Below are 21,798 nucleotides of genomic sequence, written 5' to 3'. Positions count from 1 at the left end.
AGGGGAGGGGCCCGCGAGGGGAGGGGCCCGCGAGGGGAAAAGCCAGCAGGCCCGGCTGCTGCCAGAGGAAAATGGGAATCTGCCTATCTTGTTGACGTCAGGAGGCCAGTCCTCCTGTAACTCTGAATACCATTCACTCGGGATTCCCTGAAGACATTGGACAAAAGACTGGGTCTCTTCCCAGTGTCCATTCAGGGTGAATTTCAGGGTGAATTCCAGGGTGATGTCAGGTAACGCGGACAGTCGTCTCAGTTCCACGTTCTCCTTGGCACGTCTCCAGGCTTCCATGAGAATATGGTCAAGGTGGAGGGTGCCCGGAGGAGGCGTCTGATTGAGCCTCCCCGCCCACCCAAGAACACCGTGATTTTACATTTCTGAATCTGCCTTCTTTACATATATTTGCAGTGGATCAGTGCCTGCTTTTGATGATTCGTGATGTTTACGAATACTTTTTTAGATGTCTGCCAGGACATACGATAGAAACCCAGAGTACCCTGATTCCTTCCCTTCACGGCTCCGTGTGAACCCCTGCCCCCACAGAACAGTTAAATCAAATATGATGTAAAAATGCACCGTGAATTATCTCCTATTGATTATTACTCTCTTGAGAGACCATCCAGGGTTGTAGACTGTAATCATGAAAGTCATCTGTTTTTCATCTGTATGCAGTTCTTTCCTATCCTCTGGCTGTTTCTTTGGCATTCTTTCATTTCTGTTTGAGTCAGGGTTGAGAACTGAATAAATTAAGGCCCAGAACTTTTATAATTTAAGGATTAAAAAGGAGTCTCACGAGGCTAATGTTCCAACAGTAGTCGGTAAATAGGATAGTGGAGGTGAGAGTGTTTTCTACAGCTTCGCACAGAGAACGTTCCCTTGCGTAATGGCCTCAAAGAGAGGCCTGATGTTCAATGTGTAGTAGAAGTCAAAATGTAAATAAATCTCCCACTTCCTTTTAGCTGTGAACATTTTAAGTTGGACATAAAAGATATAGTTATAAAAGTCGGTTTAGATACACTCCTAAATATTTACTTATTTTAAAGGATTATTTATTTATCTGAGAGAGGGAGGGAGGGAGACGAGAGAGAGAGAGAGAGAGAGAGAGAGAGAGAAGGAGCAGGGGGAGGGACAGAAGCAGATTCCCCACTGAGCAGGGAGCCCAATGTGGGGGCTCAATCCCGGGACCCTTGGATCATGACCTGAGCTGAAGGCAGACATTAACAGACTGAGCCACGCAGGCAACCCAAGGATGTTTTTTTCATGTTCTTTAACTTGTACTGAATTTTATCTAAGTCCATTAAGTTCCTATTGGATCTGGTTTCCACAATTAGCCATTCGTAGGCCATCTCATTGCTTGCCATTCCCTCAAAGCAACAAGAAAGTTCTGTCATTATTGATTTTGGTCACCAGGATCTGCTTCCTTGTGTAACTTCTCTTTGGAAAGTTTGAAGTAATCCAGATAACGGATCTCCCCTCTTGGAGAGGCAGTCAGGTCAGCAGCTATCTCTCCTGGCAGCTCTTCCTTCCTTTTGGTGTTTCCTTTCTCAGGCCTGTGGTGTGTGTAAAAAACATACTCCAGAAGAAAAAAGGTTTCACATTTGCTTCTGCCTCCCTCCTTCCTCCTAGAAGAGCAGGGAAGGAGTGGCACTAGAACTCAGATCGCAAAAATCACGTTTTTTTGCAAACACGCTAAGTTAAGTCACAAGGGATCTGAGCAGGGGATTGACTGTATAGGGGGCATTTAGGAGGAAGAAATGATTGCCAACCCCACATCCCCCAAACCCCACCGCCTGCCATGAAAGTATCTGTTTTTATTGGTTATAAAAGTAATACGTGCTGAACATAATAAATATAAACAGTATTTGTAAAGTAGAAGGTTCCCCATAGTCAGTGCTGTTCTTTGAGGGTTATATGTGCGTGTATATTGTCAACAAGAATGGAATGAATGGTCCTTGGCATACTGTTCTGTAGTTGCTTTTTTCCCACTGAATACCTTGCAGGATCTTCTCTAAGGTCAGGGTCTGCGGATCTGTCTGCAGCATTCTTAGGATGAGTCAGAGTTGATTTGCATAATCCCGCTCAGTGGACATTGTGGTCATTTCCTGTCTTCTAATATTCTAAACATGGTTCCATATGTAGCCACCAGCCACCTGTGACAATTTAACTTAATCAAAGTCAAATAATGTTTAAAAATCAGTTCACAGTTAGACTTGCCACATTCCAAGTGCCCGGTAGCTGTACGTGGCTAGCACAGAGGAAGAACTTCCCCAGTGTGGGGTGAAGTTTATATTGGACAGCACTGTTCTAAACTGCTGGTTTTCAGATTTTTTTTTCAAGTACATGTTTCCATTCCTTTATTCATCCATTCAACAAATGATTCCTGAGTGCCTCCTATGTGCCAGGCGCCGTGCTTGGTACATGGATGTCTCACTCAACCAAACATAAATACCTGTCCTCATAATGCTTGACTTTCTACCAGTGAAAGGTTTTGAGTGTTCACTCCCAATAGCTACATATGTATCCTTTTATGTTGTTTAAAGATTTTATTTATTTATTTGCCAGAGAGAGAGATGGCGAGAGAGGGAACACAAATAGGAGGAGTGGAAGAGGGAGAAGTAGGAGCTTCCCACTGAGTAGGGAGCCTGATGCGGGGCTCAGTCCCAGGACTTGGGAGCAAGACCTGAGCTGAGATGCTTAAGGACTGAGCCCCCCAGACGCCCCCTGTTTTTTTTTTTCCCCTATATGTAGGCTTTTTCCTACAGTTTGAATTTGTTCTTTTATTTACATATTAATTTAGTAAGCATTTATGAAGTTCTTACTGTATGCTAGTGGATGCCAGGAAATGGAACAGGTCAGGATTCCTGCTCTCAGATGAGACAGGCCAGCAAAGCATTTATTCTAATACAAGGTATTATGGAAGTGCAAGAAAGGGGCGGGCATATAATGAGAGGCCTTGTTGGTGAGAATGGAAGACAGCTTTCATGACCACCTCTTTGCTGAGTTACTGCACTCTGTTTTGGGACTTAATGGAATCACATATTTCTCCAACAGATACCATGTTTCTCCATGGTATTTTCTTTCAAAAAATATAAAATTCTAAATCATCAGTTTAAGGATATTAAACCGCTGTTGACTGTCTTTATGTTAAATGCTTACCTTTCGATTTTTAAACTTAGATCTTAGGGTTGGAAGGGCTCTCTATAGGACAGAAACGAAGTCCAAATAATTTTGTAGCTCCTGTTTGAGAAGGGGAAACAAATTCATCCTCAGGGATATGTGTTGATTCATGCCTTCCTTTAATACATATTTACAAAATATCCTCTATGCAGAAAAAAGCATTTTAATTCCAAAATAAATTTCTCACATGGGCATTTAATTAGGGAATTCTGAAGACTATAATGGATAGTATTATTTAGAGTAAACTTAAAATGAAAGAATTGATCATGTGTTGTTTATTCCCTCTCTTTTAGGGCAAGTTAAAGTGTTCAGAGCTCTTTATACGTTTGAACCCAGAACTGTAAGTATTCAATCTTTAACCTCAAAATTGGCATAAAAACTTAAGGTGATTTTTTTAGATACTTCCTCTGGCCTAAATGGCCTGTCTTTTCTCTGATAGCCGTAAATGATTCACCGGAATGGATGGTCATTCACTTCCCAGGCGGTCCAGAGGTGTGAGAGCTAAGTCCCTTGGGTTGACCTGAAAGTGTTCCCCACCTTGAGGTCATGTAGTCCATCCTATTTTGCCTTTTCCCCTAGGGTGACATCATTCACTTTAAAAATCACCAAGTGACCCACATGTAAAGCACATGACCTTGTCTTAGTCATCCTTCCTGTGAATCTCAACGCTGACCTTCCTCTTCTTCCTGTTGACCCTCTACCTCAGCCCACCTCATAATGGCACCTTTAACCAACTATCTAGAATAATTTTTTCTGTTTTTGCTCTTTCTGGTGTTCATCCATCCATCTACACATCCATGCTTGGTTTAGTGAGCACTTACTATGTGCCAGACCCTGACCCAGGTTCGTGCTTGGGGACAGTGCCACGTCAACAGAAAGGGTGGCCCCATGAAGCTCCCCTCCCAATGCAGGGAGACAGACAGTTAGCAGACAAATGAACATGGCTGTCAAGGCCTGATCAGTGCAACGAAGAAAAATACAGAGGGTATGGGGCCAAAAGTTTCATGGAGAAAAGAGTTCTTTTCAGCAGGGTGTTCGGGGATGAGCTTTCTATAAAGGTGACATTCGTGTGGAGACCTGAGGGAAGTGAGAGAGCCATGGGAACAGCAAGGAGCGTCTTTGGTGGGTTCTAGAAACAACAGGGAGGACAGCAGCTTAGAAAGTTGCGCATAAAGAAGAGGGAGGTAGGAGATAGGTCCAGAGAGCCTGGGAGGAGGAGGAGGAGGGCAGATGGCGTAGGGGCTTCGTTGGGGGGGATGGATGGTGTTGAGTCCAGGGTTGACCAGACAAGTTTTAGAAGAGCCACTCTCCTGCGGAGTGGGAAACCATCCCGCAGAGTGAGAGTGGGAGCAGAAGGTCCAGATGGTTAGGAGGCAGAGGAGAGAGACTGAGCAAGGAAACCCACCCTCTCTACTTCCCCGTCTTACTCACTAGCGACGGGAGCCTTCGTGCTGGGGGTAGCTAGCTTGCCACTGGCTTTGTCTGGTTTTGCCCTGGACACTGACCTCCCCAGAGCTGAGCATCTCAGAAGGTAACAGAACCAGACGGTGCCAAGCGTTGGCTCATTGCCTTCAGGAGGCGGCCGGCCCTCAAATTCCAGATCTCTGTGGCCATCTGTGTCCTCATCAGCCATGCTGCAGAATTTGGCTGTGAGTGGGGAATGAGATCGATATTTGAAGTAGGGAGTTGTACACTAATACGGGATGTGCTCGTGCTCCGATGAATCCTCCCAAGACTTAATAAACAAAGTGTTCCTGGACCAAGAAAGGGGTGGGGTGGGTAGAGGTAGATCTTAGGTTTTCATTTTTATTACCGGGATGTTCCAGTGGCATCTGGCCTGTGTTGGAGGAGGCGGTAACGAACGGGCCACATGTCAGCTGGCTACGGCTACAGAGCAAAGTCCTTTGCTTAACCGACAAAAATTTTTCTTAGAGGTTCGGAAGCAAAGAGTCACATGGAGGTGTGGACAGGGTTGGTTTCTTCCAGAGCCTCTCTCTGTGGCTTGTAGATGACTGTGTTCTCCTGGTGTCCCCAAGTGGGTCATTTTCCCTCTATGCTTGTCAGTTTCCCAGTCTGCTCTTCAAAGGGCACCAGTCCTGTATGGGTTAGGGTTCACTTGAATGACCTAATACTAATTTAATTACCTCTTTAAAGAATCTGTCTCTAAATACTCTCAACATCCTGAGGTATTAAGGGTTAGGACTTCACCATATGAATTGGGCGGGGTGGAGGTGCACAAAAAGGTAAGGAAGTATGAGCCCCAGAAGTTGTTGTCTTTGTGTTTGTCCCTTGCTCACAGGAAGGCTGTCATTTCCTGCATCTGGTTGTCCTGATCGATGGTTTCCTAGGTTGCAAGCCCCCTGAGGCTGATGGAAGTGGGGGCTGGGGCGTGCGCATCAGCTGCCCTCCTGGGCTGGTCAGTGAATAAATACTAGATCATTCTCTAAAGCCTCCCTCACTCTAGGAAGGGACCTGCATGTGCTCAGTTTGAGACCAGACATGAGTCCTGACTCTCCCCCCAATATCCTGTTGGTCATCACCTTTGTCCTTTGTCACTGACCTCCTCCTCCTTTGGTTCTCTTGTGCGTTTTCTTGCTTCTGGCTCAAGGACTCCAGCTTCTCTCCATTCCTTCCGCATTCTTCTTCCTGATTGATTTTCCTAAAATGTAGCTTTGCTCCCGTTATCTGCTTCACCTCTTTATTTGACTTGGGAGTCCCCTAGACTCCAGCGTGTTTCTAGCCCCGCAGTCCTCTGCTCCTTTCCCTTCTTAGACCGTTCTAGCCTGGATTTGATGCACAGCAGAACCCATCTCTGAACCCTTTCTAGACTTATAGTATTGCCCCTCTCTAGGCTCTAATAACATACTTCCTTTTCTATAAAGACTCTCTGAGTAACCCAGCCAAGAGCGGGTTGCCTTTTACACTTGGCATTTCTGTCCAGCTCCCCATAACACATGTCTGGGTCGGGGGCAGAACACAGGGCTGTTCAGAGCTGGCCATAGGTTTTAGGACCCACTCTGCCTCGTTAGCATCTGTGTGACCTGAGAAATTTGGGAATTCCCTATCTTTGTACCCCGGCGTGCTCCTCTGTCAAGTGAGAATAATAATAATCTCACGGGGTTTTAATGCAAAGTAGGTGAGATTAATGTGTGAAGCTGCTATTACGGTTAGGAGGGATCGTGGGTGCTATCTTTATAGACATTTAGCTAATAGTTTTGGTGGGTTGACATATTGATTATTTTAATTCACCTCCAGTTCTGCTGCAGGATGGAATTCTCTACAACTTTTTTTTTTTCTTTTTTTAAATCTTCGTTATTGGGGCTCCCGCATGGCTCAGTTGGTTATGCATCTGCCTTTGGCTCAGGGCATGATCCCAGGGTCTTGGGATGGAGCCCCACGACTGGCCCCCTGCGCAGTGGGGTGGGGAGTCTGCTTTTCTCTCTCTCCCTCGGCCCTCCCCTCCTGTTCTTGCTCACACTTTCTGTTTCTGTCTCTCAAATAAATAAATAAAATCTTAAAAAAAAAATCTTTGTTATTATTGAATGTGCAGAAGGAAAAAGATATTTAATTCACTAGGGTTTTTGAAGAGTCCATATTTAAAATGTTTTTTTTTTTTTTTTTTTAATATGCCTGGTCCCAGGGATCCTGAGGTGTGGTGCAGGCGCTAATCCACCCGGGATGTACTGCGTGCTCAGTAATTAGTATCCCGCGCCTGGTGCCCCCGCAGTCTGCCGTTTCCCACCTCCCCTCGATGCAGATGTTAAAGGGGAGGTGGCTGGCTGGGCAAGGAGCCTCTAGCTCCCGGCCTTCCTTGCTGCTTAAGTGCCTGTGCTAGACCAGTTACTCGATGTTCTGAGTGTCATCCCAGTGCTAGTTTAGTTTTACATTCTTTTTCTGAGTAAGGAGTTCTGTTGGATGATGCGGGAAGCTCAGTTTGTCTCTCTCTCCCGTCTCCCCGAGTAGCCACGCCCGGCAGGATGGATGCGGACCTGGCCTCCTCAGAGTCACTGGGACCAGGCAAGATGCAAGGGCTGAGCTGGCTTCTGTGGGACACTTGCTGACAAGTGCGGCACCCCGGGAAGGCCTACATCCAGCTTTTAACTGCTCTTCTCTCATTAGGGAATAGGGCTGGCAGTGCCAGCTTCAGTCTCGGCAATCTATGGGACAGCAAAAACACTAGGCAGTTTGTCACTTCTGTTTCTTCCTGCCAACCCATTTCTGTTCAGTCTTGCTTGAAGGCAGGGGAGTCCTGGCACCACCCATACATGTTTGGTTCTTCATTCTTGCTCAACCCCCCGTCCAATAAAGTCTCATACAGAGATCTGGCTGGACTGGATAGACCAGTGTCAAGATGCACCAGGAGAAAGGGAACAGCATTTTCTGTGTGTTGGTGGTGTATTGGGAAAAGGGAAAGCAGCAGGACCCCGCTCTGTTGTGTCCCATTTTCTGGGCTTTACTAGGTTTATCACACTCAGCGGAGAGACAGGAACCCTAGAATGGGGACTGCAAAAGCTGAAGCAGGAGCCCAGCCCCGCCACTCTCTCACTGTGTGGTTTGTGGCAAGTTCTTCAGCACCCCTCTGAGCCTGGTTATGAAATGGAGATGATACCCGTATTTCAGCCCTGCCCTAATTAATGGGTCATCATGAGGATTAAACGAGGTTAAGCATGCTTTGCAAGTGTAAGGGGTTGCTGTTGGTTCTGTTGTACTGCATCACGAAGGGAATGGGAGTAGCGGCAAACCACAGATGCTTTCCGTGGCCACCACGTTTTAACCTGGTCTTGATACCGAGATGACCAGTTATGGCTATACATGACCCTCCCGTAAGAGAGCAAGCATAGGTGCTGGTGAAGATTCCAGACTCTAACTGTCGTGGTTCAAGTCTAGTGTCTACCATATACTTGCTCTATGGCCTTGGATAAGCTTCTCATCTACAGGGTGTTGATAAGAGTAATACCCACCTCATGGGGTTGCTGGTGAGGATTAATGTGTTAATATTTGCCAGGCTAGTGCCTGCACTTTGTAGTCCTATAAAGTGGTAAATAAAAATATCCAGAGAAAATTTGATTTGTAAAAATATTTTTATCAGTTCTTGGGGTTCCAGGTTGACACACCTGAAAAGTTTCATAAGGATGTTATAGTCTCTAAAATTTTTCATAAAATATATTTTTTCATAAACCAACCAAACGAATGCCTTGGGAATTACATGTCACCAAGAATACATGAAACAGGAATGAGAATATATATTACCAAGTTTGTACTCATCACTCTGACATTCCAGTGGCCAACAATTTGCTTGTCCTGATACCTTGTGGTTCTTCAAGGAGAGGGGAAAAGAGGAATGTGGTTGAAAACCAAAGAACAATCTAGAAACACTTTATGCTTGCTTGATTGTGTCACTATTTCCCCATTTCTTCTCCATGAGTATAGTGCCAGGAATTTAAAAGTAGACCCTCATCAAATCATTTAAGTGCCCTACAGGCAGTTTCTTAAGGGAAAGTGTGAATATTGTAGGTAAAATCTATTTAAGTTCTAAAATCATGATAATGACCTTATTGTCTATACAGCTAGTAACAGTGTGAAGAATTCGGTGGCTAGATTAGGAAAAACTGCCCCTGGTTCCTTTGGAAGAAGCTATTTTATGGGCAGTAGCACTCTCCGTCTGGGAGCTATTGATTAAAAAGAAAATAAACTGTCCACTCTCCTTTCTTAATATTGAAAAATAGTGAGACCTTTTTCTCCCCTGACTGAAATCGGCGGCAGTTGTCATCCCCTCAGCTGAAAAAAAAAGTCTCACCTAATAGGTGGCTTGTGGCAGACAACAGTGTTTGAACAACAGCCATTATTTTAAAAACCAAAGCAGCACTGAGAAGTATCGAAATGACCGTGCCGAGTGACATTTTCCAAATGATGCGTTTTATCAAACCGCAAAGGACGAGAATTACTTAAAAGACAATAAGAACTGTAACTGTTCTGGGTTTTTTATTGCCTCTAAATTTATTTTATTTTTTATTGCCATTTGAAAAATTGAGGTAAAAATTCACATAACATAAAATTCACCGTTTTGAAGGGAACAGTTCAATGTTATTTAGTAAATTTATGGTGTTGTACAACCCCCACCTCTATCCAGTTCGAAAACATTTTCATCCTTCTGAAAGAAAATCCTATACCCATTAAGCACTTATGGTCCATTGTTGTGGGTTTTTTGTTTTTTTGTTTTGTTTTGTTTTTTGTTTTGTTTTCATGAGAAGGTCTCATCACAGGGTTTTTTGTGTGTGTGTGCTTTTTTGAACCTGTTTGTTCGGTTCCTTTTCAGAACACACCTTTTTGGTTCAAGGGTGAATGAACTTACTGCGTGTTGAAATTTAGGCAAACTTGACTTGTGGTTTTAAAAGGAGGCCAACACCATAAGTAGATCTTTAACTTCCGTGAAAGCCCCTTGCTAGACATAAGTGGCAAGGTTAGGTCTTGGAGAGGGACGGGGTAAGATGTGCTTTGGATGACTCCAAGACCAGAAATATCTCTTAAAGACGTTGCACTCTTTCGAAACTCCGGGAAACTCAGAGTCCCTCCGGAAAAACGCCAAGCTTGCACATGTATTCTGCTTTCCTTCCTAGTTTACATTCTCCTCATTCTCTCCTCCTAACCCGTATTGTCATCTCAAGGAGACAAGTCAAAGCATGTTGAAATGGCCAGTGAAGGTGGACCCTCCTATTATAGGGATGGCCAGTGGGTCCAGCTGGGGTGCTGGGTGGGCAGTGTGAACCCTTTACGGCCTCACTGGGAGTGATCCAGTTTGCAGCAGGGAAATACTTAAAAAAAAAAGTAGTACGTTTCCCTAGTCACTTTCTATATCTATCATAATTGGTAGTCTGTTGATCATAAATCATCAGAACATGATAGGAAAGGATTAGGGGACTTTACTTTTTTTTGCCCTAAATGTCTATTTCTAATAATCTTATAAATCTATGTTATTGAGTCAACATAGGCTCAATTAATTTTGCATAGCTTGTGCTGTGTGTTAAGTCTGGATTCAGTGAATGCAACAAATACTTCAGGAGGTACCTTTTAAAGGAACTAGGCAGAGCGCCTGGGTGGTTCAGTGGGTTAAGCATCTGCCTTCAGTCCAGGTCATGATCTCAGGGTCATGGGAGCGAGTCCCACATCAGGCTCCCTGCTCAGCAGGAAGTCTGTTTCTCCTTCAGTCTCTGTTCTTCTCACTACTCATTTTCTCTCTCTCGCAAATAAATAAATAAAATCTTTAAAAAAATAAAGGAACTCAGCAATTTTTTAGTATCATTAATTACCATTTGGTAATTTTTATATTTGAATGCATAATGTGCCTGAGTGATTTATGTGTGTGGTTGGTTTCAGCATGGTGTAGCTGATCTAGTCTTCATTTATATTCAGGAGGATATAGTTATAATAATACAGATCAGCTTAGAAACTAAGTAAATTAGTAGCTCAGAGTCATATTTGCCACTGTGGTCTGTAACAGAGAGGAGATAAATGGAAAAATCAGTCGATGAAATTATTTGTTTGAGTTTTATTTGTATGGAACAGTAACTATAATCAGAACTATCAAAGCCTGTTTAAAAAATATTTTTCCAACCCAAATTATGAAAGTAACACAAGCTCATGATAGAAAATTTGGAAAAATTTTTCTATATATTTCATATTTCATACATAATTGTGATCTTATCCTACATCAAATTCTGTGCTCCACATTCTTCATTCAACATGACAATGTGACTATTTCCCAGTATCTGAAACTTGATCCTAATAGGCAAGGTCCTATATACTTACAGAGTCATGCTGGTAAGCGTTAATTTCGTGATAGAAAAAAGATGCTTATTAAAGCACGTGGCTGAATTCAGAGCATTTGCAGGACAAGCTGGAGTGCATGTCGTCTGTGTGGTCAGCTAAGCCCTGAGAGCTGCTTATGGTCTGGACTGACCGAGTTACTGCTTCCTGTTTTCCCCACTCTTTAGCCTTATTAATGGTTGAATTACATATTAACTATTCTTTTTTTTTTTTTAAAGATTTTTTTTTATTTATTTGACAGAGAGAGATGACAAGCAGGCAGAGAGGCAGGCAGAGAGAGAGAGGAGGAAGCAGGCTCTCTGCTGAGCAGAGAGCCCGATTTGGGGCTCGATCCCAGGACCCTGGGATCATGACCTGAGCGGAAGACAGTGGCTTAACCCACTGAGCCACCCAGGCATCCCCATATTAACTATTCTTATATAGGAAATGTTCATTCTCTCTGAGCATGAAAAGATAGGATAATTGTTTTCTCAAAATAAGCAGGTAGCAGATGTTGATCTGAAAGTGTATTTAAGGGGTGCCTGGGTGGCTCAGTGGGTTAAAGCCTTTGCCTTCAGCTCAGGTCATGATCCCAGGGTCCTGGGATCAAGGCCCCTATCGGGCTCTCTGCTTGGCGGGGTGCCTGCCCCACCCCCCGCCTCTCTGCCTGTTTGTGATCTCTGTCTGTCAAATAAAAAAATAAAATCTTAAAAAAAAAAAGAACGTATATTTAAGGATTGAACCTAATCCCTTAGACAAGAGCCAAGCTCCTGGCTATTTTGCCTGGTTTTAAATTCTAGACATTTATCCTCTTACGAAAAAATGTGTATCGCCTTTTAGACTTTTTATGAGAAAAGTTTTATTAATATTTTATTTTGATAGAAAATGCTTTGCTTTCATTGTGAAAGAATGTAAGATGTGTGCGTAGAGGGAAATCTTATATGTCATGTATGCAATTCTTTGAAGTTCATCACAGGAAAAATTCAGCTTTCTATACATATGTTAGTTTGTCAGTGATGTTTCGTTAAGTGGTCTGTGTGCAGATTTAAGTATTTAAAACCACATTGTCTGTAAGGTACTTTAGTATTTGAAATTTGTGTAATTATTAGCATCATCATTATATTCTAATTCATGAAAAATCACATGAAGTCAAACTGTGTATATTTTTTTTCTTTCAGCCAGATGAGTTGTACTTTGAGGAAGGTGATATTATCTACATTACTGACATGGTAAGCCCAGCTAATATTTTGTAATACTACATATGAACTAAAGATACATAAGGCTATTTTGTGTAGCTGTAATATTGTACAGTGTTTAAATGTTTATTTGTATAGAAATGCATATGCCCGTGTTTGTTCATTTTAGCACAATTTGTAATAATAGCATAAAATTAGAGGTAGCCCTTATGTCCACCTGTAAGAAGATAGTTGAATAAGCTTTGATATATCCACAGAGTTTTATGCATTTATAAAAAAGAATGAGCAATATCTCCAAATGCTATTATAGAGTAATTTAAGTGAAAAAACTAAAGGTAAAAAAAAATGTGAACAGTATGCCTTATTTTCCTGAGAGGTGATATGTGTAACTGTTTTCTTCAGTTTAAAACAAAAGGTCAAAGGAGGAATCATCGAGTAAAATTTAAAAAAATAGTTTCTTCTATGTGAGGGAAGGCAGATAGGGTAAAGGAAACATGGAATATAGCCTTTAAAAAAAAAATCACACCTTATTTTGGAGATCTGACTTTGGAGTCATATACACTTTTGCATAGTTATGAAATGAAATGGCAAAAAAGCAGTCCTTGAAATTTAAAAGCAGAATGAATCAAATGAAGTTAGTTACACCCCGGGGAATTGGCACAACCCCACAGAAAGGAACTGTTCCAAGTGAACTTAAAACCCAGCAGTCCGAGGGAACATCTCCAGTAGAATGAACCTGAAGGACAAAAAGGCCTGGCAGGAGGAATGACTATGCCCTGCTTTCAGTCATGGTCCTGTAGCAGAAGCATTGGCGTTTCTGTGCTGAGATTGCTGCGTTGTATTGTGGTTGAGAGTAAATGAGTCATTAGGTCAGTGATACTGACACGGGGGTTTTCAGCCGGCAGGAAAAGGTACACAGATGTTAGATCAAGGAGGCTAAATGAAAACCCCGTGGCTCTGCACCTGTATGGCAAGTATGTTGTACTTCATCTACAGTAAAATAAAAATAGGTCCTGCTCTGTCTTTTGTAAAGGCCTAGAAAAAAGAATGACTGGTTAAGCGGCTACCTTCGACTCGGGTCATGATCCCGGGGTCCTGGGATCGAGCCCCACCTTGGGCTCCCTGCTCAGTGGGATTTATCTCCCTCTCTCTCTGCCTGCCGCTCTGCCTACTTGTGCATGCGCTCTCTCTCTCTCTCTCTCTCTCTCTCATCAAATAAATAAAATCTTAAAAATATAAAATTCAATTAAATTTAAAAAAGAAAGTAGGAAAGCCTTCAAAACAAGGGTCACAGTAGAAGGACAGGAATGAAGTCGAAGAGGCTGCCACTACTCAAAGATAGGACAATTCGAGCAGTTACATAGGGCAACAATCCCCTGGAATTGAAGCACATTTACTGTGTTTAAATCCGTGAGCTGTCAATATACTTCCAAAAACCAGGCATCCGTCTTCACCCTGAGCAGATGCTAGGGAACCAATGTTTTATTCTGTTCAGTTAGGGAGAATCATGAGCATTGATTCTGCCTTTTCTCTATGAACTTCATCTCTGGGTAACCTGAGACTTGATGAGGGAAAATTGTTCTTTAAAGAGATGCTCTGATTGTTTAAGTGAGAAAGGAGTGATAGAATGTTACCATTTTGCAGCTCCCAGCAAATTATGGACCCAGCTGGTGCTCTTCAGTGGCTAACTAACCTTACAAAAGGAGAGACCATAAGACATTATGTGTCTCTTGATGGAAGAAATCGATACTACCTATAAAATAGTCTTGCCCAGAAAACTGAATCTGAATCTAATTAAGCCTCTAGAACTAACAACCAATTTATAGACAATAGGGGGAAGAAAGGAACACATTTTTGGTAAGACAGAGAGAGGGAACAGGCAAAATCCAGACTGTTTGAAACTCAGAGGACCAAATAAACTGGTTCCTTCAACAAGTGTATAATCAAGGAGTGAAGAAAAAAAAAAAGAAGAAAAAGAAGAAACCTATATACTAAAAGAGACAAGAGACAAATCAGTCCATCATATTGTATGACCCTTACTTGAATTCTAAATTGTGGGACAACTGGAAGAGTTGAATATTGATCTAGATATTTGATGATATTAAGGAATTATTGAAATAAATTTTATGTGATGATAATGGTTTTATGTCTTCGGAAAAAAATCATCTTACTGAAATACGTACAGGTGAGCTAATACAATGTCTGCCGTTTATTTCAAAATAATCCGAAGGGGAGGGAGGTTGTGGGTTCGATAGAGGAAACAGTTGGCCCATGAGTGAATAATTGATGCAGGTGGGAGCTGAGTTTATGTAGGTCCATTATCCTGTTCTTCCTACCTTTTTTTTTTTTTTTTTTAAGATTTTATTTATTTGACAGACAGAGATCACAAGTAGGCAGAGAGGCAGGTAGAAAGAGAGAGAGGAGGAAGCAGGCTCTCCGCGGAGCGGACAGCCCGATGCGGGGCTCGATCCCAGAACCCCGGGATCATGACCTGAGCCGAAGGCAGAGGCTTTAACCCACTGAGCCACCCAGGCGCCCCTCTTCCTACCTTTTATAGGTTTGAATTTTTCTAAAATAAAGTTTCCCTCCAAATGAAACTAAAATAAAGATATGTTTAGGGGCACCAGGGTGGCTCAGTGGGTTAAAATAAAGATATGTTTAGAAAAAAAAAAATCTTCCAGCTACAAGAAATTAGACTCTGGACAAAAAAATTCTATGGGTAGTTTAGCTATAATTGTTTTCTTCCCTTTCCCATGATCTCTGATGTGTGTGGTTGTTGAGGGTCTGTGATGAAGTGTATTGTGTTATGTCGCAGGCCGATGGGGGTACATTTGTACTTTAATGAGAGCGGTAACAGGCATCCGTAACTAGGGGGTGAGGAAACTTGATGTGACCGGGGCCGATGGACATTCTGTAGGGCAGGGCAGACCATGAGCCAGATAGTTTTTTTTTGTTTGTTTGTTTGTTTGGTTTTTGTTTGTTTGTTTGTTTTAAAGATTTTATTTGCTTATTTATTAGAGAGAGAGAATGAGCGGGAGGGGGGGGTTGTGGAGAGGGAGAGGGAGAAGCAGGCTTCCTGCTGAACAAGGAGCCTGATATGGGGCTCGATCCCAGGACCCTGGGATTATGGCCAGAGCAGAAGGCAGATACTTTACTGACTGAGCCACCCAAGCGCCCCAAGCCAGATGGTTTTAAAAGTGATTGAATATAAATTTGGTGCCACTTAATCTAACTCTTCTTTCACTAGAGTGATACCAATTGGTGGAAAGGCACGTCCAAAGGCAGGACTGGACTCATCCCAAGCAACTACGGTAAGCTTGGCTGGGTTGGTTATTACTTCGTTTCTACTCTGTGGACTTTCAGTGTTGCAGTTCCTGAAGCCTTTCTGCTTGCTGCCTCAGCCGAGCCTCAGTGGAGTCATTGCCAGGATAGGACATTGTGTACTCCATGAAGCTCTCCTTAATAAAAGGGGGAATGGGCACTGGAGGCACTTGAACTTGACTCTTTGGCTTAAGAAAATGCATTGTTGCACTCTCAGTAGAACCCCAGGTCTCCAAGGAAGTGCTTATGGCTTTCCTTTATCTAGTTCTCAGCATGTTGTTTTTTGTTTTTCTTTTTTCCCCTTTTCCTTTGCTGTTAAACCAAATCTCCGGTGTTTTCTTAGCCTAGCCCTTTCTCTGGTGACGGAGTGACCTTGCCGTGTTCTTTCACGTCTGAGGCAGTTGTGTTCACTGGGTGGGTGTCCAGGCAGTGTGAGGAGCTTGGGGAGTGAGAGGCGGCCTCTGCCTTGAAGCCACTATCAGTTGGAAGAGGACAAACAAAGTACTTCTGCAGAAAATGGCAAAGTAGAGTAAAAAGAGCCCGGGATGGGTAAACAGGGTTTTAATCCTTTTTCTTCCACTTCTTAATAACAAGGGGCTTTAGCCAAGGCCCTTCTCCACTGTCCCTGGGACTGTTTCCCCACCGTGTCGTGAGAGGTTTGATTTCAGTCACTTCCGGGATTCCTTTTGACTTCAGCAGGGGATGAGTCTCAGGACCACTGGGATGGTGTCAGGCTGAGTTCCAAGCACTGGCACAGGACTTAGAAACTTTCAAGGAAGAGACTGTTGCAAAGTCTGTGGGGAGCTAAGAGGGCGAGGGGAAGGGCGGGGTGGGAAGGGCCCCACGGAGGGGCCCCGCTTGCCGTGGTCTAAAGGTGATACCATTCCGGGTTAAAAAAAGACTCGAAACATTTCTACCCTCCTCCAACCTTTGCACTCCATTTCCAGCGAGTCACAGACAGTGAGCATGTAAAATGCTCCCCCCTGTTGCTTTGCACCCTCCAGTAGCCAAGGGCATGTCCCGTTTTAGCTCTTGATGGCGGGAGGGTGCGGGTCTGACATCTGTTTTGAACCGCAGTCTGCGTGTGGTCGTTCCCGCTGATTGTGGGACAGCAGAGAACTCTTCACCTTCCTCAGAGGCAGGTAGGGACGCCACTCGCCCTTTGTGAATACGGGAAGTGAACTCTTTCCCCCTCATGCGTGCCCCCCACGTGCACACACACACAAGGGAAACAATTATTTTCGACCGTCTTCGAAGTCGGGTGTTTTTACAGAAGGTACAAATGAACATCGGATGGTTTCCTTCGCATTTCTGTGACTCCGTTGAGGACAGACTTGGGTGTGCTGGTGTGCAGGCTGTGATCTGCTTGTTTTTGCTTATCCTTGCCGTTCATTACTGCGTGTGGCTTTGTTTGTACACCAGTTCCTTGCCATGGTGTTGCCTTACTGCTCAGTTTGGTTTCATTTGCAAATAATTCAGTTTCTTTTAAAGCAGGAAGCATCTGTTTGATTTTCTGCCTTTTTTTTTTTTTTATTTAAATCCGCACCCAAAGGGCTGCCATGTGGTAAAAGGCCCTGGCACTCGGGGAGCCAGGGGGCTGCGAAGTGGCTTTAGTGAGTCATGAGTCACCGGGGTGGCACTCTCAATGTTGCCTTTGCTCTTTCTGTTTTCAATCTAGTGGCTGAGCAGGCAGAATCCATTGACAATCCATTGCATGAAGCTGCAAAAAGAGGTAGGTGTGATTGTTTTTGATTGAGATACGCAGTAGAGCAAAACACAGATTTTAATTATATCGTCTGATGACTTCTGACTGGTATGTACACCCATATCGCCAACACCCAGAGTAAGATCTAGAACACTTGTGTCATCCTAAAATGTTCCCATTCCAGTTAAATCCCCATGTCCTCCAGAGGCGATCTCTGTTCTGCCTTCTAGCACCCTCGAGAGAGAAAATGTGATTAATTTTTTTTTTTTTTAAATTTCCTTAAGTAAGCCCTACACCCCCGTGTGGGGCTTGAACTCACAACCCCGAGATCAAGCATCACATTCTCTACCAACTGAGCTGGCGGGGTGCCCCTGTGATTTTAATTTTTAAAATGTCAGCCACCAAACACTTTTGAGTCCTTTATTTAGTCTGTGCTCAGTGGCAGGTGGAAAGGCATTGCTTGTAACTCCCGGAGCCCAGAGTCTGGCCGGGGGTGCCATGTGTGTAACAGATCATCACAAGATGATGTCAGAAGAAAAGCAGTTGAAGTATGTTTAAGTTAAGCAGGTTATAGAGGCCGCAGTGAGTAACCAGAGGGCAGGAGGGTGGAGACTTCTTGTGGGCGTTAGCTTTAGGAGAGTGTTGTTGTGTGGGATGAGGTTGAGGTTGGGGAGGAAGCAACAGGGATGGGCCTTGGTCCCACGCATCTGTGGTTTCCTCCTCCAAACCCTGAGATATTCAGCAGTGCCTGGAGACATTTTGACTGTAGACTTGGGGATGCTCCTGGCACCTTTGGGTAGTAGATGCTGGGCACCGGTTAGCCTCAACAGCAAGGAATTCTGCAGCCCCGCCATCGATAGGGCTGCTGTTGAGAAACCCTGCCATAGACAAGGGGAGTCGCTCTCTTCCATTCTATTCCAGATCTTTCTGAGTTTTTAAAATGATTTTATTTATTTATTTGAGATAGAGAGAGAGCATTAGAAGGGAGAAGGTCAGAGGGAGAAGCAGACTCCCTATGAAGCTGGGAGTCCGATGTGGGACTTGATCCCAGGACTCTGGGATCATGATCTGAGCCGAAGGCAGTTGCTTAACAAACTGAGCCACCAGATACCCCAGATCTTTTTGAAATGTGAATGTACAAAAGGAAATCACTGGTTTAGAATGGTGCATACGTTATAGAATTGCAAAGATGACATTTAAAAATTCATTAGTACCTGAACCGAATATTACACTCTTTGTTAAAAAACTGGAATTTAAATAAGCCCATAGAGACCCCGGGGAGCTCTCCTGCCTTTTCTGTCCAAGGGGTAGAAAGACAGTGTCCATGAACCAGGAAGCAGGCTCTTACTGGACACTGAATCTGCCAGCACCTTGACTCCGGGCGTCTCAGAACAGTGACAAATAATTTGTGCTGTTTAAGCTCTTCCAACCCTCCCCCTACCCCACCCCCAAGTCATTGTCAATGTTTTTCATTAGCAAACTGGAAGCAAAAATGTACCATAATGAATGCATTGTGGGTTGGGTCTTAATTTCAGACTTGCTAACAAATCCATTGTAGATGGGAATTTGTGGAGGATGAAATTGATTTTGAAGCAAAACAAAACAAAACAAAAAAACCCTTTTTCTCATGTTTTTATCAATTTGAAACTTTCTCAGGCAACTTGAGCTGGTTGAGAGAGTGTTTGGACAACGGAGTCGGCGTTAATGGCTTAGACAAGGCTGGAAGCACTGCGCTCTACTGGGCCTGCCACGGGGGCCATAAAGGTACTAGCTTCTGTGTGCTGTCCTCACCGTCCGCGCTACCAAAGCCGTGCACCGCAGAGAGGAGACGGATTTACAGAAACAAAAAACAATCGATTCTTTTCAAGTCCTTTAGAACTTCGGCCAAAGAGCCTTGTTCCTGGAAGGTCTGGGAAGCAGTCGGTAGAATACTCACTGCGTGGACCTCCCTCACTGGAAAGCCTGGAAACTTCCTTTCCTCTCCCGGGCTTGGAAAGGTTACAGGAAAACAATAGTCGTGTAAAAACAAACCCCACGATCTGATCTTACAGAAGAAAGGGGCAACAGGGACTCCTCCAGCTCAGTTTCTCCCAAGATACGCTTTCTTGATTTACATTTTAAGTTGAATGCACGCTGTTAGATGTAGGGGAAGGACAGCATTTGCTTAAGTTAGTGATCAAGTTGGTAAACTTCTCCATTAAAATCGGTAATAGGACAAGTGGAATTTCTACATGTGTTTCAGCCTGACCCACACCCATTTACCTCTCCCTACAGCACACACACAAAACAAACACAACAGCCAGAAACAAAGCATCTAGCAGATTAATAAATAGCAGAGCCAAAGGAGAAGTTTCTGGCTGTTTCCCAAAAGGAAGCCAATCTTATTTTAGCTGATAAACACAGATTAGTTAAATGAATATAAAGTAGCACAGCAAATGTAGAGTTAGTTCTACAGTGGTTGCTGTGTCAAAATGCAAAAGCCAGATTATCTGAAAACAACTTTTCCCTAGATAATTCTCCTTTTTAGGTTCTTAAGTCCTGTACTTCCATACATTTAAACAGTTTTGTTGTACAGATGTTCTTGAAGATTCTTCTAAAGAATCCTCTCTTTCAAAACTATTATGCTTAGCCTTATCAGCCTTTTCCTTTTCATTCTTAAAAAATATCTCTCCTTTTAAATTTCAGACGTAGTGGAAGTGCTGTTTACTCAACCAAACGTTGAACTGAACCAACAGGTAAGATCGTTTACATGGAAGTCAGTGGTCATAACACACCTACCTTGTTCTCGGCTGCTTATGGGTGGCTTATGGGCGTGCAAAGGCCTGTCTTGGTGCCTTGAACTGACCTCTTCTCATTTCATATCTTCCATACACTTTTTTTAAAGATTTTTATTTATTTATTTGACGGAGAGAGACATAGCGAGAGAGAGCACAAGCAGGGGGAGTGGGAAATGGAGAGGGAGAAGCAGGCTTCCCGCTGAGCAGGGATCCCAATGCAGGGCTTGAACCCAGGACCCTGGGATCATGACCTGAGCCGAAGGCAGACACTTAACAACAGAGCCACCCAGGCGCCCCTTTCATACACTTTTTAATCAAAACACTATAAACACGTAGTTAAAAAAGTACTATTGTCCTGAAGTCCAAATTGTTTAAGCCCAAAATGCGTATCGTACTCCATCCTACCCACTCACTCCTTTTGGCTGTTAGCGCTTTCCTCTTGCCGTCATGTTATTAAGGAAGATGCCTACAGAGCTGTCCCCTAAGTCAGTATCTTCATAATGCTCTGGTGTCCTGTCTGAAGGCTTCTGCTTCTCCCTGCCCCCACTCTGATCTGCCATCTCCCAACCTTTGCTCCTCTGGTCATCTGCCAAGTATCCTATTAGAGTTTCCGGTATGCTCCTCTGTAGAGTAACATTGTAATGCTTACAAGTATTATGGCTAAATATTGCTCACAGTTTGTGTCATTTCTGTTTCTGGCCTTACTTTTATTCAGCTGGTTTTTAGTTTTTGTATCTCACTGGAGACTTCTACACTGTTTCATGTTCTCTTGACATGCTTTTCCAAAATGTGTAAGATAACTGTTTTCTCCCCGCTGCTGGCCCCACCCCGCCCGGGAATGTACTGGTACCTCCCGACATCCTCCTCCTCATTCTTTGATCTGAGCAGCTTGGTCTCTGCTGCCTGTTGCTGTCTTCCTGCGAAGCCTTTCCTTCCCCTCCCTCCTGTGATATTTGCATTCCGCGTTTGTCCTCCTGTTGCTGAGAACCTCTTCAAGCAGATTGCTAAGAAAGGGGTCCAAGGGATTGACTGGGCTGAGAGAATTCCAGGTTGAAAATGATTTCCCTTGGAATTTTGCAGGCAGGCCTCTAGGGTACTCAGTTTTTAGGATTGCTTTCGAGAGGTTTGATGCCATTTTGATTCCCATTCTTCTGCGTGTGGTCTGCTTTTTCTCTCACCCAGAATTGTCCCTGTGTCCGTGGTGGTCTGAAATTTTACCATGATGTGGGTCTCTTCCCAGTAACAGTGGTGGACTCTTTCAGCCTAGAAAAATATTGTCTAGTGTTTCTTTTCCAGCTTTTACTGATGATTGTCTTTGTTCTTTGGTTCTGGAATGCTTGTTCGTAATGAGGTAGGACCTCTTAACATTGAGGCTCCAGTTATTTTAGTTTTGCTCAGAGATCTTCTTACCTTCGTGTTTTATCTTGGTTACCTCTTTAGTTCCTTTCTGTCCTGTGTAAGTTTTCTGTTGCTGTGTAACAAAACACCACAGACTCAGCAGCTTAAAACAACACCCATTTGCCTTATACTTTTGTAGATAGACCGGAATTCTGGGTGTGGCACAGCTGGGTTCTCTGCACAGGGTCTCAGGGGCCAGAATCAAGGGATTAGTTGGACTGGTTTCTCCTCTGAGTTGGACTGGTTTCTCCTCTGGAGCTCAGCTCCTGTTCCAGGCTCACTCAGGTTTGCCAGGAGGATTGAGTTTCTTGCGCCCATAGTGCTCTGGCCCTTAGCTTTCAGTTTCTTGCACCTGTAGTGTCTGTGGCTCTCTCCACAGACATTTCACAACATGGCCGTTTGCTTTCTTCTTGAAGGCCAGTGG

At 43.6% G+C, this 21,798-nt stretch overlaps 1 protein-coding gene across 2 annotated transcripts in view; it reads left to right on the top strand.

Moving 5' to 3' along the window:
• OSTF1 (osteoclast stimulating factor 1) overlaps positions 1-21,798 on the top strand; it is a 52,896-nt gene that overhangs the window by 19,922 nt on the left and 11,176 nt on the right. For both annotated transcript variants that reach the window (XM_059411833.1, XM_059411834.1), the window contains exons 2-7: positions 3,468-3,514; positions 12,156-12,206; positions 15,421-15,484; positions 17,173-17,226; positions 18,856-18,963; positions 19,885-19,934. In XM_059411833.1, the coding sequence (XP_059267816.1) occupies positions 3,468-3,514; positions 12,156-12,206; positions 15,421-15,484; positions 17,173-17,226; positions 18,856-18,963; positions 19,885-19,934 (374 nt within the window). The remainder of the gene's footprint in view (positions 1-3,467; positions 3,515-12,155; positions 12,207-15,420; positions 15,485-17,172; positions 17,227-18,855; positions 18,964-19,884; positions 19,935-21,798) is intronic.

This window comes from Mustela nigripes, chromosome 9 (genome assembly GCF_022355385.1).
Source record: "Mustela nigripes isolate SB6536 chromosome 9, MUSNIG.SB6536, whole genome shotgun sequence".
NCBI classification, from domain to species: domain Eukaryota; kingdom Metazoa; phylum Chordata; class Mammalia; order Carnivora; family Mustelidae; genus Mustela; species Mustela nigripes.
The sequence above is the reverse complement of the archived record's forward strand: the minus strand, read 5'-3'. Positions and strand labels throughout refer to the sequence as shown.